General features: G+C 44.5%; 1 protein-coding gene across 1 annotated transcript in view; it reads right to left on the bottom strand.

Annotated features, from left to right (window-relative positions):
• Positions 1-891: 891 nt before the first annotated feature.
• The window catches only part of LOC311128220 (M-phase phosphoprotein 9-like), a 31,087-nt gene continuing 15,687 nt past the window's right edge, over positions 892-16,291 (bottom strand). Inside the window, exons 16-23 of the mRNA XM_084160254.1 lie at positions 15,567-15,791; positions 15,267-15,442; positions 14,385-14,708; positions 14,161-14,281; positions 13,896-13,969; positions 13,593-13,798; positions 2,896-2,964; positions 892-2,664 (exon numbers count right to left, since the gene is read on the bottom strand). Of these exons, the coding sequence (XP_084016380.1) occupies positions 2,563-2,664; positions 2,896-2,964; positions 13,593-13,798; positions 13,896-13,969; positions 14,161-14,281; positions 14,385-14,708; positions 15,267-15,442; positions 15,567-15,791 (1,297 nt within the window). The 3' untranslated portion in view covers positions 892-2,562. The remainder of the gene's footprint in view (positions 2,665-2,895; positions 2,965-13,592; positions 13,799-13,895; positions 13,970-14,160; positions 14,282-14,384; positions 14,709-15,266; positions 15,443-15,566; positions 15,792-16,291) is intronic.

The following is a 16,291-nucleotide window of genomic DNA, read 5'->3' as shown; positions in this document are numbered from 1 at the left end:
TCCAGAATGCCGCAGCCCGTCTGGTGTTCAACCTTCCCAAGTTCTCTCACGTCAACCCGCTCCTCCGCACACTCCACTGGCTTCCAGTTGAAGCTTGCATCTGCTACAAGACCATGGTGCTTGCCTACGGAGCTGTGAGGGGAACGGCACCTCCGTACCTTCAGGCTCTGATCAGTCCCTACACCCAAACGAGGGCATTGCGTTCATCTACCTCTGGCCTGCTGGCCCCCCTACCTCTGCAGAAGCACAGTTTCCGCTCAGCCCAGTCAAAACTGTTCGCTGCTCTGGCACCCCAATGGTGGAACAAGCTCCCTCACGACACCAGGACAGCGGAGTCACTCACCACCTTCCGGAGACATTTGAAACCCCACCTCTTTAAGGAATACCTGGGATAGGATAAAGTAATCCTACTACCCCCCACTTTCCCCACCAAAAAAAAAAAAAAAAAAACATTGTAAAGTGGTTATCCCACTGGCTATAAGGTGAATGCACCAATTTGTAAGTCGCTCTGGATAAGAGCGTCTGCTAAATGACGTAAATGTATAATGGGTGTGTATACTCATTTTCAATAAACATTTCTAAAAACCTGTTTTCAATATCATTATAGGTTATTGTGTGTAGATGGGTGAATGCAGGCTGTAACACAACAACATGTGGAACAAGTCAAGGGGTATGAATACTTTCTAAAGGCACTGTAACTGTACAAGGTGGTTTATAAAACATGTAGGCCTACAGTACAGACTACTTCTGTGCCGAATCAACAAAGTAGTCATGCACCCAGTTTTGGACACTGAAGGCCAAATACAATCTTTGAATGAATGATGTGTAACAAACTATTTATTGTATATAGATGATGGCTTTGATTTTCATGATAACCCACAGAGACCCAGGTGTTGTAATAATGTAAGCAGTATTTATTGAGAGAACAACAGTACATTTTAGTTCCAGTGAGGTTCATGTCAAGTCATTCATTGCCAACTGCAAAAAAACACTACATGGCAGAAGAAATAGAAACAGTGCAAATACTGTATAAATTCCATGCATTACAATAAGACTTTGCTTCAAGCAATGTCCATTTGTGGAGCAGTGTACTTGTGTGTGTAATATTTCAAATGTGTGCTGGTTTCATTTTTGCAGGAGGTCCATAGTATACTACGAAGAGAGGGGGGTTGGGCACTGGTAGAATCCTTCCCTTCACAACATGGAATTAACACAAAACAATGGACTGTTCAAAGGAGATTTTAAAAAAATTTAAAAAATGGAAAAAGGCAAGCAACTTTTACAAGGTTTTTGTAAAAGATTTTAAAGTAATGATGGAAATGGGAAAACAATGGCTTGGTCAAACATTTTTTTACAATTGAACGTTGCAGGCTATCAATTATTTTTTTTAATGCACCAGGAATAAACATTGTAATGAACACATAAAAATAAAATTTAATAAATAAAATTTGATGAAGTGTACGAGGAATAAAAACATGTCAAAACGATGCATAAAAATGTAGACCTAGACGGAGATGGCAGTGGTACATTCCAGATGATTAAATGTCTCTGCTGGATATTAGGATGTTCTGCCATTCATATTGATCCATTGATAGCTGATAAAAAAAATCTAAATAATTTACCTGAATATGGCAAGTAAAGCATATAATCTCTTTTTATAACATCTAAAAAAGTAAACGACTTTACAAATCTGTGCATTTCTAAAAATATACTCCACAAATTGTGAGCTCTTCCAAACATATAGAAAAATATCCCAGAGTTATATGTGTAGAAAAGACTCTGTGGGTCATGTACAAGTGATCTATGATACAGAGAGAGTTTAAGGGCAGGTTGACGTTTATTGTCATGAGTTTTGCCCTGGAGGCAGAACAGAACGGTTTCCGCTAGATGGGCCAGCTGCAAAGTCAAAATTAGCTATATCGTAAAAATGTATGAAAACAAAAAATAGCTTTTTGGTCTTAATTTGAACTTCATATTCATCATCTCCAGCACCACCCCAACATCAACATATGTGAAAATTGCGCGTTTCTATGTTTTGTATAAAAAAAGATAGGGGAAGATAAGTGTTTCCAATGACATCATCAACCAATAGTACACAATTAGTAGGCAACACCTACTCACAATTGGTTATAATCCCACGATGCACACCGATGATGTCATTGGAAACACTTATCTTCCTCTCTTTTTTACTACAAAACATAGAAACGCGCAATTTTCACATATGTTGATGTTGGGTTAGCAAAAATTTTTGAAATGTCCCTTTAAGGTTAGACATTAGGGTTAGCAGTGTGGTTAAGGTTAGGTTTTAAATCAGATTTTATGACATTGTGGATGTGCCAGCTAGTGTGACCACTCTGCAGAGCTGCTCGAGTACATGAGTCATCTCAATAAATGCCAACCTGCGAATTAAGAGAGGACAATCAGGGTTCTTTATCAAACTACTTCACAGAAAACTGTGACATTTATTCATCTATAACTAGGAACAGGAGTTTTTCCTGACCATGCAATCTGACCAGGAAAAACCCTAGACCCTACCTATGACGTCATCTAATAAAAACATTGCTATATGTTGGCAGAGGAGCGTAGAACGTGGAACCTCTTCAGGGCCATGCGGATGGAACCCAGGTCACGATTTACACTCTCTAGACGGTTCTCTAAGGCCACCTGGGAGTAGAGGAACAGTCATTTAGCTGGAATAGCATAAACATTCACACATACTGTACACAAAGATCCCATCTACGTTGTGTTCGATTGAAAATACTATTCAATTACCTCACAAGAGTCCACTTTATCAAACAAACACGTTCATAACAACAAAAAGATGACATTTAGACCCAATCGCGCTTCACTAATATGTAATGAGGCCTTGCAGGTTTGGTGTGACTGTGACCTTACCTCATCTAACCTGGTCTGCAGGCTCACCCTCCCACCAGATCCAGGCATCCGGCTCAACGCTGACTCAATCTGCACAAAACACACCATAATGAATTAATTAATTAATTAATAACAACAATAAATAAATATATTAACTAACCAACGCACAAACAATTTCACAGCACTCAGATTAACCAAGCAGGCGCTGAGTTGTGTGTGTATGTGTTGCGCAAGGCAGAGGCGGGAGTATATTTAAGGCTTTTGAAGGGTAAAGGGGCGGAGAAAGAAGATAGCACCCTTCAGTCATAACAGAGCAGGAGAGGACAGGACAGAGCAGAGTGGGACAGAGTAGGACAGGAAAGAAGAGGGGGAATATATGAACCCAGCTATAAATAGAAGTAATTGAGAGAGGAGTGGTTGTAAAATCATAAAGCCAGGTAATACTGTATAACAGATCCAATAGAGATTAGTGAGGTGTGATGTCAAAGGACTGCCTCTGTCGTTGATAGATATACACCATCAATAAAATATGACTACATCATCGACTACAGCTCAGCCTTCAACACCATGGTACCGTCCAAGCTCATCATTAAGCTCGGGGCCTTGGGCCATCCACATTGACAGGGCCGCAGTGGAGAAGGTGAAAAGCTTCAAGTTCCTCGGTGTACACATCACTGACAATCTGAAATGGTCCACCCACACAGACAGCGTGGTGAAGGCGCAACAGCACCTCTTCAACCTCAAGAGTCTGAAGAAATGTGGCTTGTCCCCTAAGACCCTCAGAAACTTTTACAGATGCACCATTGAGAGCATCCTGTCAGGCTGTATCACCGCCTGGTACGGCAACTGCACCGCCCGCAACCGCAGGGCTCTCCAGAGGGTGGTAAGGTCTGCCCAACGCATCACCGGGGGCACACTGCCTGCCCTCCAGGACATCTACAGCACACGATGTCACAGGAAAGCCAAAAAGATCATCAAGGACATCAACCACCCGAGCCACGGCCTGTTCACCCGGCTATCATCTAGAAGGCGAGGTCAGTATCAATCAATCAATCAATTTTATTTTATATAGCCCTTCTTACATCAGCTAATATCTCGAAGTGCTGTACAGAAACCCAGCCTAAAACCCCAAACAGCTAGTAATGCAGGTGTAGAAGCACGGTGGCTAGGAAAAACTCCCTAGAAAGGCGAAAACCTAGGAAGAAACCTAGAGAGGAACCAGGCTATGAGGGGTGGCCAGTCCTCTTCTGGCTGTGCCGGGTGGAGATTATAACAGAACCATGCCAAGATGTTCAAAAATGTTCATAAGTGACAAGCATGGTCAAATAATAATCAGGAATAAATCTCAGTTGGCTTTTCATAGCCGATCATTAAGAGTTGAAAACAGCAGGTCTGGGACAGGTAGGGGTTCCATAACCGCAGGCAGAACAGTTGAAACTGGAATTGCAGCAAGGCCAGGCGGACTGGGGACAGCAAGGAGTCACCACGGCCGGTAGTCCCGACGTATGGTCCTAGGGCTCAGGTCTCTCAGTTGGCTTTTCATAGCCGATCATTAAGAGTTGAAAACAGCAGGTCTGGGACAGGTAGGGGTTTCGTAGCCGCAGGCAGAACAGTTGAAACTGGAATAGCAGCAAGGCCAGGCGGACTGGGGACAGCAAGGTGTCATCATGCCCGGTAGTCCTGACGTATGGTCCTAGGGCTCAGGTTCTCAGAGAGAAAGAGAGAACGAGAGAATTAGAGAGAGCATACTTAAATTCACACAGGACACTGGATAAGACAGGAGAAGTACTCCAGGTATAACCAACTAACCCCAGCCCCCCGACACATAAACTACTGCAGCATAAATACTGGAGGCTGAGACAGGAGCGGTCCGGAGACACTGTGGCCCCATCCGAAGAAACCCCCGGACAGGGCCAAACAGGAAGGATATAACCCCACCCACTCCGCCAAAGCACAGCCCCCGCACCACTAGAGGGATATCCCCAACCACCAACTTACAATCCTGAGACAAGGCCGAGTATAGCCCACAGAGGTCTCCACCACAGCACAAACCAAGGGGGGGGCGCCAACCCAGACAGGAAGATCACGTCAGTAACTCAACCCACTCAAGTGACGCACCCCTCCCAGGGACGGCATGAAAGAGAACCAGCAAGCCAGTGACTCAGCCCCTGCAACAGGGTTAGAGGCAGAGAACCCCAGTGGAGAGGGGAACCGGCCTGGCAGAGACAGCAAGGGCTGTTCGTTGCTCCAGCCTTTCCGTTCACCTTCACACTCCTGGGCCAGACTACACTCAATCATATGACCTACTGAAGAGATAAGTCTTCAGTAAAGACTTAAAGGTTGAGACCGAGTCTGCGTCTCTCACATGGGTAGGCAGACTGTTCCATAAAAATGGAGATCTATAGGAGAAAGCCCTGCCTCCCGCTGTTTGCTTAGAAATTCTAGGGACAATTAGGAGGCCTGCGTCTTGTGACCGTAGCGTACGTATTGGTATGTACGGCAGGACCAACTCGGAAAGATAGGTAGGAGCAAGCCCATGTAACGCTTTATAGGTTAACAGTAAAACCTTGAAATCAGCCCTTGCCTTAACAGGAAGCCAGTGTAGGGAAGCTAGCACTGGAGTAATATGATCAAATTTCTTGGTTCTAGTCAGGATTCTAGCAGCCGTATTTAGCACTAACTGAAGTTTATTTAGTGCTTTATCCGGGTAGCCGGAAAATAGAGCATTGCAGTAGTCTAACCTAGAAGTAACAAATGCATGGATTAATTTTTCTGCATCATTTTTGGACAGAAAATTTCTGATTTTTGCAATGTTACGTAGATGGAAAAAAGCTGTCCTTGAAACAGTCTTGATATGTTCGTCAAAAGAGAGATCAGGGTCAAGAGTAACGCCGAGGTCCTTCACAGTTTTATTTGAGACGACTTTACAACCATCAAGATGAATTGTCAGATTTAACAGAAGATCTCTTTGTTTCTTGGGACCTAGAACAAGCATCTCTGTTTTGTCCGAGTTTAAAAGTAAAAAGTTTTCAGCCATCCACTTCCTTATGTCTGAAACACAGGCTTCTAGCGAGGGCAATTTTGGGGCTTCACCATGTTTCATTGAAATGTACAGCTGTGTGTCATCCGCATAGCAGTGAAAGTTAACATTATGTTTTCGAATAACATCCCCAAGAGGTAAAATATATAGTGAAAACAATAGTGGTCCTAAAACGGAACCTTGAGGAACACCGAAATGTACAGTTGATTTGTCGGAGGACAGACCATTCACAGAGACAAACTGATATCTTTCCGACAGGTAGGATCTAAACCAGGCCAGAACTTGTCCGTGTAGACCAATTTGGGTTTCCAGTCTCTCCAAAAGAATGTGGTGATCGATGGTGTCAAAGGCAGCACTAAGGTCTAGTAGCACGAGGACAGATGCAGAGCCTCGGTCTGACGCCATTAAAAGGTCATTTACCACCTTCACAAGTGCAGTCTCAGTGCTATGATGGGGTCTAAAACCAGACTGAAGCATTTCGTATACATTGTTTGTCTTCAGAAAGGCAGTGAGTTGCTGCGCAACAGCTTTTTCTAAAATTTTTGAGAGGAATGGAAGATTCGATATAGGCCGATAGTTTTTTATATTTTCCGGGTCAAGGTTTGGCTTTTTCAAGAGAGGCTTTATCACTGCCACTTTTAGTGAGTTTGGTACACATCCGGTGGATAGAGAGCTGTTTATTATGTTCAACATAGGAGGGCCAAGCACAGGAAGCAGCTCCTTCAGCAGTTTAGTAGGAATAGGATCCAGTATGCAGCTTGAAGGTTTAGAGGCCATGATTATTTTCATCATTGTGTCAAGAGATATAGTACTAAAACACTTAAGTGTCTCTCCCGATCCCAGGCCCTCGCAGAGCTGTGCAGATCCAGGACAGCTAAGCCCTGGAGGAATACGCAGATTCAAAGAGGAGTCCGTAATTTGCTTTCTAATGGTCATGATCTTTTCCTCAAAGAAGTTCATGAATTTATCACTGCTGAAGTGAAAGCCATCCTCTCTTGGGGAATGCTGCTTTTTAGTTAGCTTTGCAACAGTATCAAAAAGAAATTTTGGATTGTTCTTATTTTCCTCGATTAAGTTGGAAAAGTAGGATGATCGAGCAGCAGTGAGGGCTCTTCGGTACTGCACGGTACTGTCTTTCCAAGCTAGTCGGAAGACTTCCAGTTTGGTGTGGCGCCATTTCCGTTCCAATTTCCTGGAAGCTTGCTTCAAAGCTCGGGTATTTTCTGTATACCAGGGAGCTAGTTTCTTATGACAAATGTTTTTCGTTTTTAGGGGTGCAACTGCATCTAGGGTATTGCGCAAGGTTAAATTGAGTTCCTCAGTTAAGTGGTTAACTGATTTTTGTCCTCTGACGTCCTTGGGTAGGCAGAAGGAGTCTGGAAGGGCATCAATGAATTTTTGTGTTGTTTGAGAATTTATAGCACGACTTTTGATGCTCCTTGGTTGGGGTCTGAGCAGATTATTTGTTGCGATTGCAAATGTAATAAAATGGTGGTCCGATAGTCCAGGATTTTGTGGAAAAACATTAAGATCTACAACATTTATTCCATGGGACAAAACTAGGTCCAGAGTATGACTGTGGCAGTGAGTAGGTCCAGAGACATGTTGGACAAAACCCACTGAGTCGATAATGGCTCCGAAAGACTTTTGGAGTGGGTCTGTGGACTTCTCCAGTACAGGTGCATCAAAGCTGAGACCGAGAGATTGAAAAACAGCTTCTATCTCAAGGCCATCAGACTGTTAAATAGCCATCACTAGCCGGCCTCCATCTCGTACCCTGCCCTGAACTTAGTCACTGTCACTAGCCGACTACCACCCGGTCACTCTACCAATCACCTTACAGACTGCTGCCCTATGTACAGTTGAAGTCGGAAGTTTACATACACCTTAGCCAAATACATTTAAACTCAGTTTTTCACAATTACTGACATTTAATCCTAGTAAAAATTCCCTGTCTTAGGTCAGTTAGGATCACCACTTTATTTTAAGAATGTGAAATGTCAGAATAATAGTAGAGAGAATGATTTATTTCAGCTTTTATTTATTTAAATCACATTCCCAGTGGGTCAGAAGTTTACATACACTCAATTAGTATTTGGGAGCATTGCCTTTAAATTGTTTAACTTGGGTCAAACGTTTCGGGTAGCCTTCCACAAGCTTCCCACAATAAGTTGGGTGAATAAGTTTGGCCCATTCCTCCTGACAGAGCTGGTGTGACTGAGTCAGATTTGTAGGCCTCCTTGCTCGCACACGCTTTTCCAGTTCTGCCCACACATTTCAATAGGATTGAGGTCAGGGCTTTGTGATGGCCACTCCGATACCTTGACTTTGTTGTCCTTAAGCCATTTTGCCACAACTTTGGAAGTATGCTTGGGGTCATTGTCCATTTGGAAGACCCATTTGCGACCAAGCTTTAACTTCCTGACTGATGTCTTGAGATGTTGCTTCAATATATCCACATAATTTTCCTTCCTCATGATGCCATCTACACTGCTCAAAAAAATAAAGGGAACACTAAAATAACACATCCTAGATCTGAATGAATGAAATAATCTTATTAAATACTTTTTTTCTTTACATAGTTGAATGTGCTGACAACAAAATCACACAAAAATTATCAATGGAAATCCAATTTTTCAACCAATGGAGGTCTGGATTTGGAGTCACACTCAAAATTAAAGTAGAAAACCACACTACAGGCTGATCCAACTTTGATGTAATGTCCTTAAAACAAGTCAAAATGAGGCTCAGTAGTGTGTGTGGCCTCCACGTGCCTGTATGACCTCCCTACAACGCCTGGGCATGCTCCTGATGAGGTGGCAGATGGTCTCCTGAGGGATCTCCTCCCAGACCTGGACTAAAGCATCCGCCAACTCCTGGACAGTCTGTGGTGTAACGTGGCGTTGGTGGATGGAGCGAGACATGATGTCCCAGATGTGCTCAATTGGATTCAGGTCTGGGGAACGGGCGGGCCAGTCCATAGCATCAATGCCTTCCTCTTGCAGGAACTGCTGACACACTCCAGCCACATGAGGTCTAGCATTAGGAGGAACCCAGGGCCAACTGCACCAGCATATGGTCTCACAAGGGGTCTGAGGATCTCATCTCGGTACCTAATGGCAGTCAGGCTACCTCTGGCGAGCACATGGAGGGCTGTGCGGCCCCCTAAAGAAATGCCACCCCACACCATGACTGACCCACCGCCAAACCGGTCATGCTGGAGGATGTTGCAGGCAGCAGAACGTTCTCCACGGCGTCTCCAGACTCTGTCACGTCTGTCACATGTGCTCAGTGTGAACCTGCTTTCATCTGTGAAGAGCACAGGGTGCCAGTGGCGAATTTGCCAATCTTGGTGTCCTCTGGAAAATGCCAAACGTCCTGCACGGTGTTGGGCTGTAAGCACAACCCCCACCTGTGGACGTCGGGCCCTCATACCACCCTCATGGAGTCTGTTTCTGACCATTTGAGCAGACACATGCACATTTGTGGCCTGCTGGAGGTCATTTTGCAGGGCTCTGGCAGTGCTCCTCCTTGCACAAAGGCGGAGGTAGCGGTCCTGCTGCTGGGTTGTTGCCCTCCTACGGCCTCCTCCACGTCTCCTGATGTACTGGCCTGTCTCCTGGTAGCGCCTCCATGCTCTGGACACTACGCTGACAGACACAGCAAACCTTCTTGCCACAGCTCGCATTGATGTGCCATCCTGGATGAGCTGCACCACCTGAGCCACTTGTGTGGGTTGTAGACTCCGTCTCATGCTACCACTAGAGTGAAAGCACCGCCAGCATTCAAAAGTGACCAAAACATCAGCCAGGAAGCATAGGAACTGAGAAGTGGTCTGTGGTCACCACCTGCAGAACCATTCCTTTATTGGGGGTGTCTTGCTAATTGCCTATAATTTCCACCTATTGTCTATTCCATTTGCACAACAGCATGTGAAATGTATTGTCAATCAGTGTTGCTTCCTAAGTGGACAGTTTGATTTCACAGAAGTGTGATTGACTTGGAGTTACATTGTGTTGTTTAAGTGTTCCCTTTATTTTTTGGAGCAGTATATTTTGTGAAGTGCACCAGTCCCTCCTGCAACAAAGCACCCCCACAGCATGATGCTGCCACCCCCGTGCTTCATGGTTGGGATGGTGTTCTTCGGCTTGCAAGCAACCCCCTTTTTCCTCCAAACATAACGATGGTCATTATGGCCAAACAGTTCTATTTTTGTTTCATCAGACCAGAGGACATTTCTCCAAAAAGTACGATCTTTGTCCCCATGTGCAGTTGCAAACAGTAGTCTGGCTTTTTTATCGCGGTTTTGGAGCAGTGGCTTCTTCCTTGCTGAGCTGCCTTTCAGGTTATGTTTATATAGGACTCGTTTTACTGTGGATATAGATACATTTGTATATGTTTCCTCCAGCATCTTCACAAGGTCCTTTGCTGTTGTTCTGGGATTGAATTGCACTTTTCGCACCAAAGTATGTTCATCTCTAGGAGACAGAAAGCGTCTCCTTCCTGAGCAGTATGACGGCTGCATGGTCCCATGGTGTTCATACTTGCGTACTATTGTTTTTACAGATGAACGTGGTACCTTGAGGCGTTTGGAAATTGCTCCCAAGGATGAACCAGACTTGTGGATGTCAACAACAACAAAACAATCTGAGGTCTTGGCTGATTTCTTTTGATTTTCCCATAATGTCAAGCAAAGAGGCACTGGGTTTGAAGGTAGGCCTTGAAATACGTCCACAGGTACACCTCCAATTGACTCAAATTATGTCAATTAGCCTATCAGAAGCTTCTAAAGCCATGAAATCATTTTCTGGAATTTTCCAAGCTGTTTAAAGGCACAGTCAACTTAGTGTATGTAAACTTCTGACCCACTGGAATTGTGATACAGTGAATTATAAGTGAAATAATCTGTCTGTAAACAATTGTTGGAAAAATTACTTGTGTCATGCACAAAGTAGATGTCCCAACAGACTTGCTAAAACTATAGTTTGTTAACAAGAAATTTGTGGAGCGGTTGAAAAACGAGTTTTAATGACTCCAACCTTAGTGTATGTAAACTTCCGACTTCAACTGTCTGTCTGTCTGTAGCTCAGTTGGTAGAGCATGGCGCTTGCAACGCCAGGGTTGTGGGTTCGTTTCCCACGGGGGGCCAGTATGAAAATGTATGCACTCACTAACTGTAAGTCGCTCTGGATAAGAGCGTCTGCTAAATGACTAAAATGTAAATGTAAAATGTAAATGTATGTACACACAGTACCGGTCAAAAGTTTGGACACACCTACTCATTCCAGGGTTTTTCTTAATTTTTACTATTTTCTACATTGTAGAATTATAGTAAAGACATCAAAACTATGAAATAACACATATGGAATCATGTAGTAACCAAAAAAGTGTTAAACAAATCAAAATATATTTTATAATTGAGATTCTTCAAAATAGCCACCCTTTGCCTTGATGACAGCTTTGCACACTATTGGCAATCTCTCAACCAGCTTCATGAGGTAGTCACCTGGAATGCATTTCAATTAACAGGTGGCCTTCTTAAAAGTTAATTTGTGGGATTTCTTTCCTTAATGCGTTTGAGCCAATCAGTTGTGTTTTGACAAAATTGGGGTGGTATACAGAAGACAGCCCTATTTGGTAAAAGACCAAGTCCATATTATGGCAAGAACAGCTCAAATAAGCAAAAATAAATGACAGTCCATCTTTACTTTAAGACATTAAGGTCAGTCAATCCGGAAGATTTCAAGAACTTTGAACGTTTCTTGAAGTGCAGTCGCAAAAACCATCAAGCGCTATGATGAAACTGGCTCTCATGATGAGCACCACAGGAAAGGAAGACCCAGAGTTACCTCTGCTGCAGAGGATAAGTTCATTAGAGTTAACTGCACCTCAGATTGCAGCCCAAATAAATGCTTCACAGAGTTCAAGTTACAGATACATCTCAAAATCAACTGTCCAGAGGAGACTGTGTGAATCAGGCCTTCATGATCGAATTGCTGCAAAGAAACATTTTACATTTACATTTTAGTCATTTAGCAGACGCTCTTATCCAGAGCGACTTACAGTTAGTGAATACATATATATATATATATATTTTTCATACTGGTCCCCCGGGGGAATTGAACCCACAACCCTGGCGTTGCAAACGCCATGCTCTATGAACTGAGCTACATCCCTGCCGGCCATTCCCTCCCCTACCCTGGACAACGCTGGGCCAATTGTGCGCTGCCCATGAGTCTCCCGGTCGCGGACGGCTGCGACAGAGCCTGGATTCGAACCAGGATCTCTAGTGGCACAGCTAGCACTGCGATGCAGTGCCTTAGACCACTGCGCCACTCAGGAGACTACTACTAAAGGACACCAATAAGAAGAAGAGACTGGCTTGGGCCACGAAACACGAGCAATGGACATTAGACCGTTGGAAATCTGTCCTTTGGTCTGATGAGTCCAAAGTTGAGATTTTTGGTTCCAACCGCCGTGTCTTTGTGAGACGCAGAGTAGGTGAACGGATGATCTCCGCATGTGTGGTACCCACCGTGAAGCATGGAGGAGGAGGTGTGATGGTGTGGGGGTGCTTTGCTGGTGACACTGTCTGTGATTTATCTAGAATTCAAGGCACACAACCAGCATGGCTACCACAGCATTCTGCAGCGATACGCCATCCCATCTGGTTTGCCCTTAGTGGGACTATCATTTGTTTTTCAACAGGACAATGACCCAACCCACCTCCAGGCTGTGTAAGGGCTATTTGATCAAGAAGGAGAGTGATGGAGTGCTGCATCAGATGACCTGGCCTCCAGAATCACCCGACCTCAACCCAATTGAGATGGTTTGGGATGAGTCGGACCGCAGAGTAAAGGAAAAGCAGCCAACAAGTGCTCAGTATATGTGGGAACTCCTTCAAGACTGTTGGAAAAGCATTCCAGGTGACGCTAGTTGAGAGAATGCCAAGAGTGTGCAAAGCTGTCATCAAGGCAAAGGGTGGTTACTTTGAAGAATCTAACATCTAAAATATATTTTTATTTGTTTAACACTTTTTTGGTTATTATATGATTCCATATGTGTTATTTCATAGTTTTGATGTCTTCACTATTACTCTACAATGTAGAAAATAGTAAAAATAAAGAAAAACCCTTGAATGAGTTGGTGTGTCCAAACTTTTGACTGGTACTATATATACTGTATTTATACTCTGGACTCCGACAATGCTCGTCCTAATATTATATATTTCATAATTCCATTCTTGTAATTTTAGATTTGTTTGTATTGTTGTGAATTGTTAGATATTACTGTACTGTTGGAGCTAGGAACACAAGCATTTCGCTACACCTGCAATAACATCTGCTAAATATATGTATTCAACCAATAAACTATGATTTGAAGCAGTGCAGTGCAATAATAGAATCAACGTTACTAAAACTCAACTCCTAGCCCCAGTGCCTTGGAACTTCCAGTAGATTTGAAAGGGTTTGGATGGATATGAGCTATATGGTAATATTGCTCTGATAGACCAATTCCACTACATTGCTTATGGCCATCCAATCTTTGCAGATCTACAGGTGTCTCAGGGTAGGGCTAGGGGTTTAGGTATGGGTAAAAGGCATGGTAAAATGCCTTTTGTGCTTGGTCTTGTGAGTGTCTAAACTAATAACAAGAGCCTTGTAAAAGTCTGTCTCACCTGTTGTTTCTCCATAGTGAGTTCGTCAAACAGCCTCTCAGCGTCGGCCAGGGAGTGGAGCCTGGTCTGTAGGTCTGTCCCGGGGTCCTGGAGGTCTGAGCCTGACACCCCAGCCCCCTGCTCCTCCCAGCCCAGCCCACACACACCCTCCTGGGGCTCAACACTTCCCGATGACTCCACTGAACCACCAGATGACCGCTGGGTGGCTGGAGGAGAGAGAAAGAGGGTAGTATTGTTAGGGAACTATTCAACTGAACACACTAACCAGGTGTCAGGAATGTAAAACAATATTGTTTATGTTACCATCTGAAAACAGTCTCTTCCTGGGGCTGGAGTTGTGGAAGGAGTGGCGTCTCTGGTCTAACGCCACGTCAAACCTGAAACAAACAATCACAAACCTGAACTCAGTCTAAAACATATAAAATACTGTAGGGAAAATGCGTCAGGAATCGAAAATGAGACAATAGCTGGAGAAGACACACCTGTAATGAACAGTAGGAAAACAAATCAAGGGTGCATAGATTCAGCTAAGGACCGGTCCTGTAGTCCAGGGGTACTAAACCTGTACCTGTTGTGTAGCTGCTGTTGTCGTGGTGGTGGATTGCCAAAGGCAGTGGAGTAGTTCTCTGTAGGACAGCGTTTGGGGCTGGATTTAGCCGACAGAGGCATCATCAGAGTCTCTCTCTTAGCTAGAACAACATAACACTAGATTAGTTCCATAACACAACACAATGAACTACACTAGGAAATAGCAGTGAAAGGAGAGAAGAGAAAATAAATGACATGACGTACTGGGTGTAGTAGGGGGGAAGGTGACCCTCTGGGCGCGGGGGGGCAGAGAGGAGGACCTGTGGCCTTCTGGAGACAGACTTCTCTGGGCTCTTAGCAGAGACACACCCCTGAATGTCCCAGACACAGCCCTTCCAGGAGAAGCCACACCCTGGGGCGGTCCATCCCTGCCTCTATTCAGACAGACCATGCCTCTTTCAGATCCGGCAGCACCACTCTCATGTCCAGTCCCGCCCCTGTCCTCCACAGCCCTGCCCCCGTCCTGTGTTGGTGGTTCTCTGTTGTTTCTCTCTATAAAGCCAACAATAGGCCTCCGGCTGCCCAACCCTGCAACACAGACAGATACATAGAGACAGCTAGTTAATAATAATTCTGTATTGTGTCCCTTTTGGGAAATCTGTCTTGCATCTCATCACCACATAAGTTAAAGTATATAGCTCAAAAACAGACTAACATGAGCAAACGTAATGACCGATACATTTGAGAAAAACACTTGCATTCAGAGTGAACCTCATTGAAAGACATACGAACGAACAGGCAAAAGACTTCAGAGTAGACTAGAGAATCAAAAACGTTGTTTCAGCTTAGAGCTGCAAAGTTTCTTAGAACTGCCAAGATCATGTTAGTTTGCAAATCACTCAATTTTCATGAAACAGAAAATCTTAAAATGCTGGTTTCAGATTAACTAAAAAACACATATCCAAAAGGCTGAGGCTAGGGGAAATACAACCTCCATGGTAAAAGCTAAAGTTAGCAGAAACTGTGTGACTGGTGCCAATGACTGAGTTATGCTACACTGTTCTAGCCCAGTGCTGAGGACGGAGTGAAGAGAATGAGTTAGTAAGTGAGTGGAGGGCCTGCTGTGGGATGAGGAGTGTGTCTTACAGGAGGCCAGTGAGAGTGAGTCAGTGGTACTGTGGCTGGTCTTACAGGGGGCCTGGTCCTCAGTGGTCCTGCTCTCATCCAGCTCTATCAGGGCCCTCATCAGTGGGGTCAGAGGCCCCCGAGCCTCCCTCACACCCTCACCCTGGTCCTGTTCACGCTCTGGAGGGGATGAACACCTACAGGACAAAACAGGACATGGGTGAGTGTTAAACTGGTCAGATTTTTTATCAGGGTTAAATCAAGGGGGAAAGGGGATTAAGAGGAGGTATTCCAAAATTAACACTGCAACCACAATCATACCTCCTGCTGCCAGTGTGGTCTGTAAAGTGACCCGAGCTGCCTGATTGGTCAGTTTGAGGGCAAGGGGACATCCTGTAACTCTGCGATTGGTCGGCTTGAGGACAGGGAGACTTCCTAGTGCTGTGTGATTGGTCAGTTCGAGGGCAAGGAGAAATTCTATAGGAGGATTCTGGTTGCCAAGGGTGTTTGCTGGGCGACAGCAGCAGGTCCGGATGGTGGTACAGACTGGAGGGGAATAACAGTAACAACAGCTACAGTCAGACAGGAGAGGGTTAATAACAGTAACAGCAGCTACAGTCAGACAGACTGGAGAGGGTTAACAGAAAAAACAGCTACAGTCAGACAGACAGGAGATGGTTAACAACAGTAACAACAGCTACAGTCAGATAGGAGAGGGTTAACAACAGTAACAGCAGCTACAGTCAGTCTGACAGTCAGGAGAGGGTTAACAACAGTAACAACAGCAACAGTCAGACAGACCGACAGACAGGAGAGGGTTAACAACAGTAACAACATCTACAGTCAGACAGGAGAGGGTTAAGAACAGTAACAGCAGCTACAGTCAGACAGGAGAGGGTTAACAACAGTAACAACAGCTACAGTCAGACAGACAGGAGAGGGTTAACAACAGTAACAGCAGCTACAGTCAGACAGCAGAGGGTTAACAACAGTAACAGCAGCTACAGTCAGACAGACTGGAGAGGGTTAACAACAGTAACAGCAGC

Source organism: Coregonus lavaretus, assembly GCF_964263955.1.
Source record: "Coregonus lavaretus genome assembly, chromosome: 4".
Classification (NCBI taxonomy): domain Eukaryota; kingdom Metazoa; phylum Chordata; class Actinopteri; order Salmoniformes; family Salmonidae; genus Coregonus; species Coregonus lavaretus.
The sequence above is the reverse complement of the archived record's forward strand: the minus strand, read 5'-3'. Positions and strand labels throughout refer to the sequence as shown.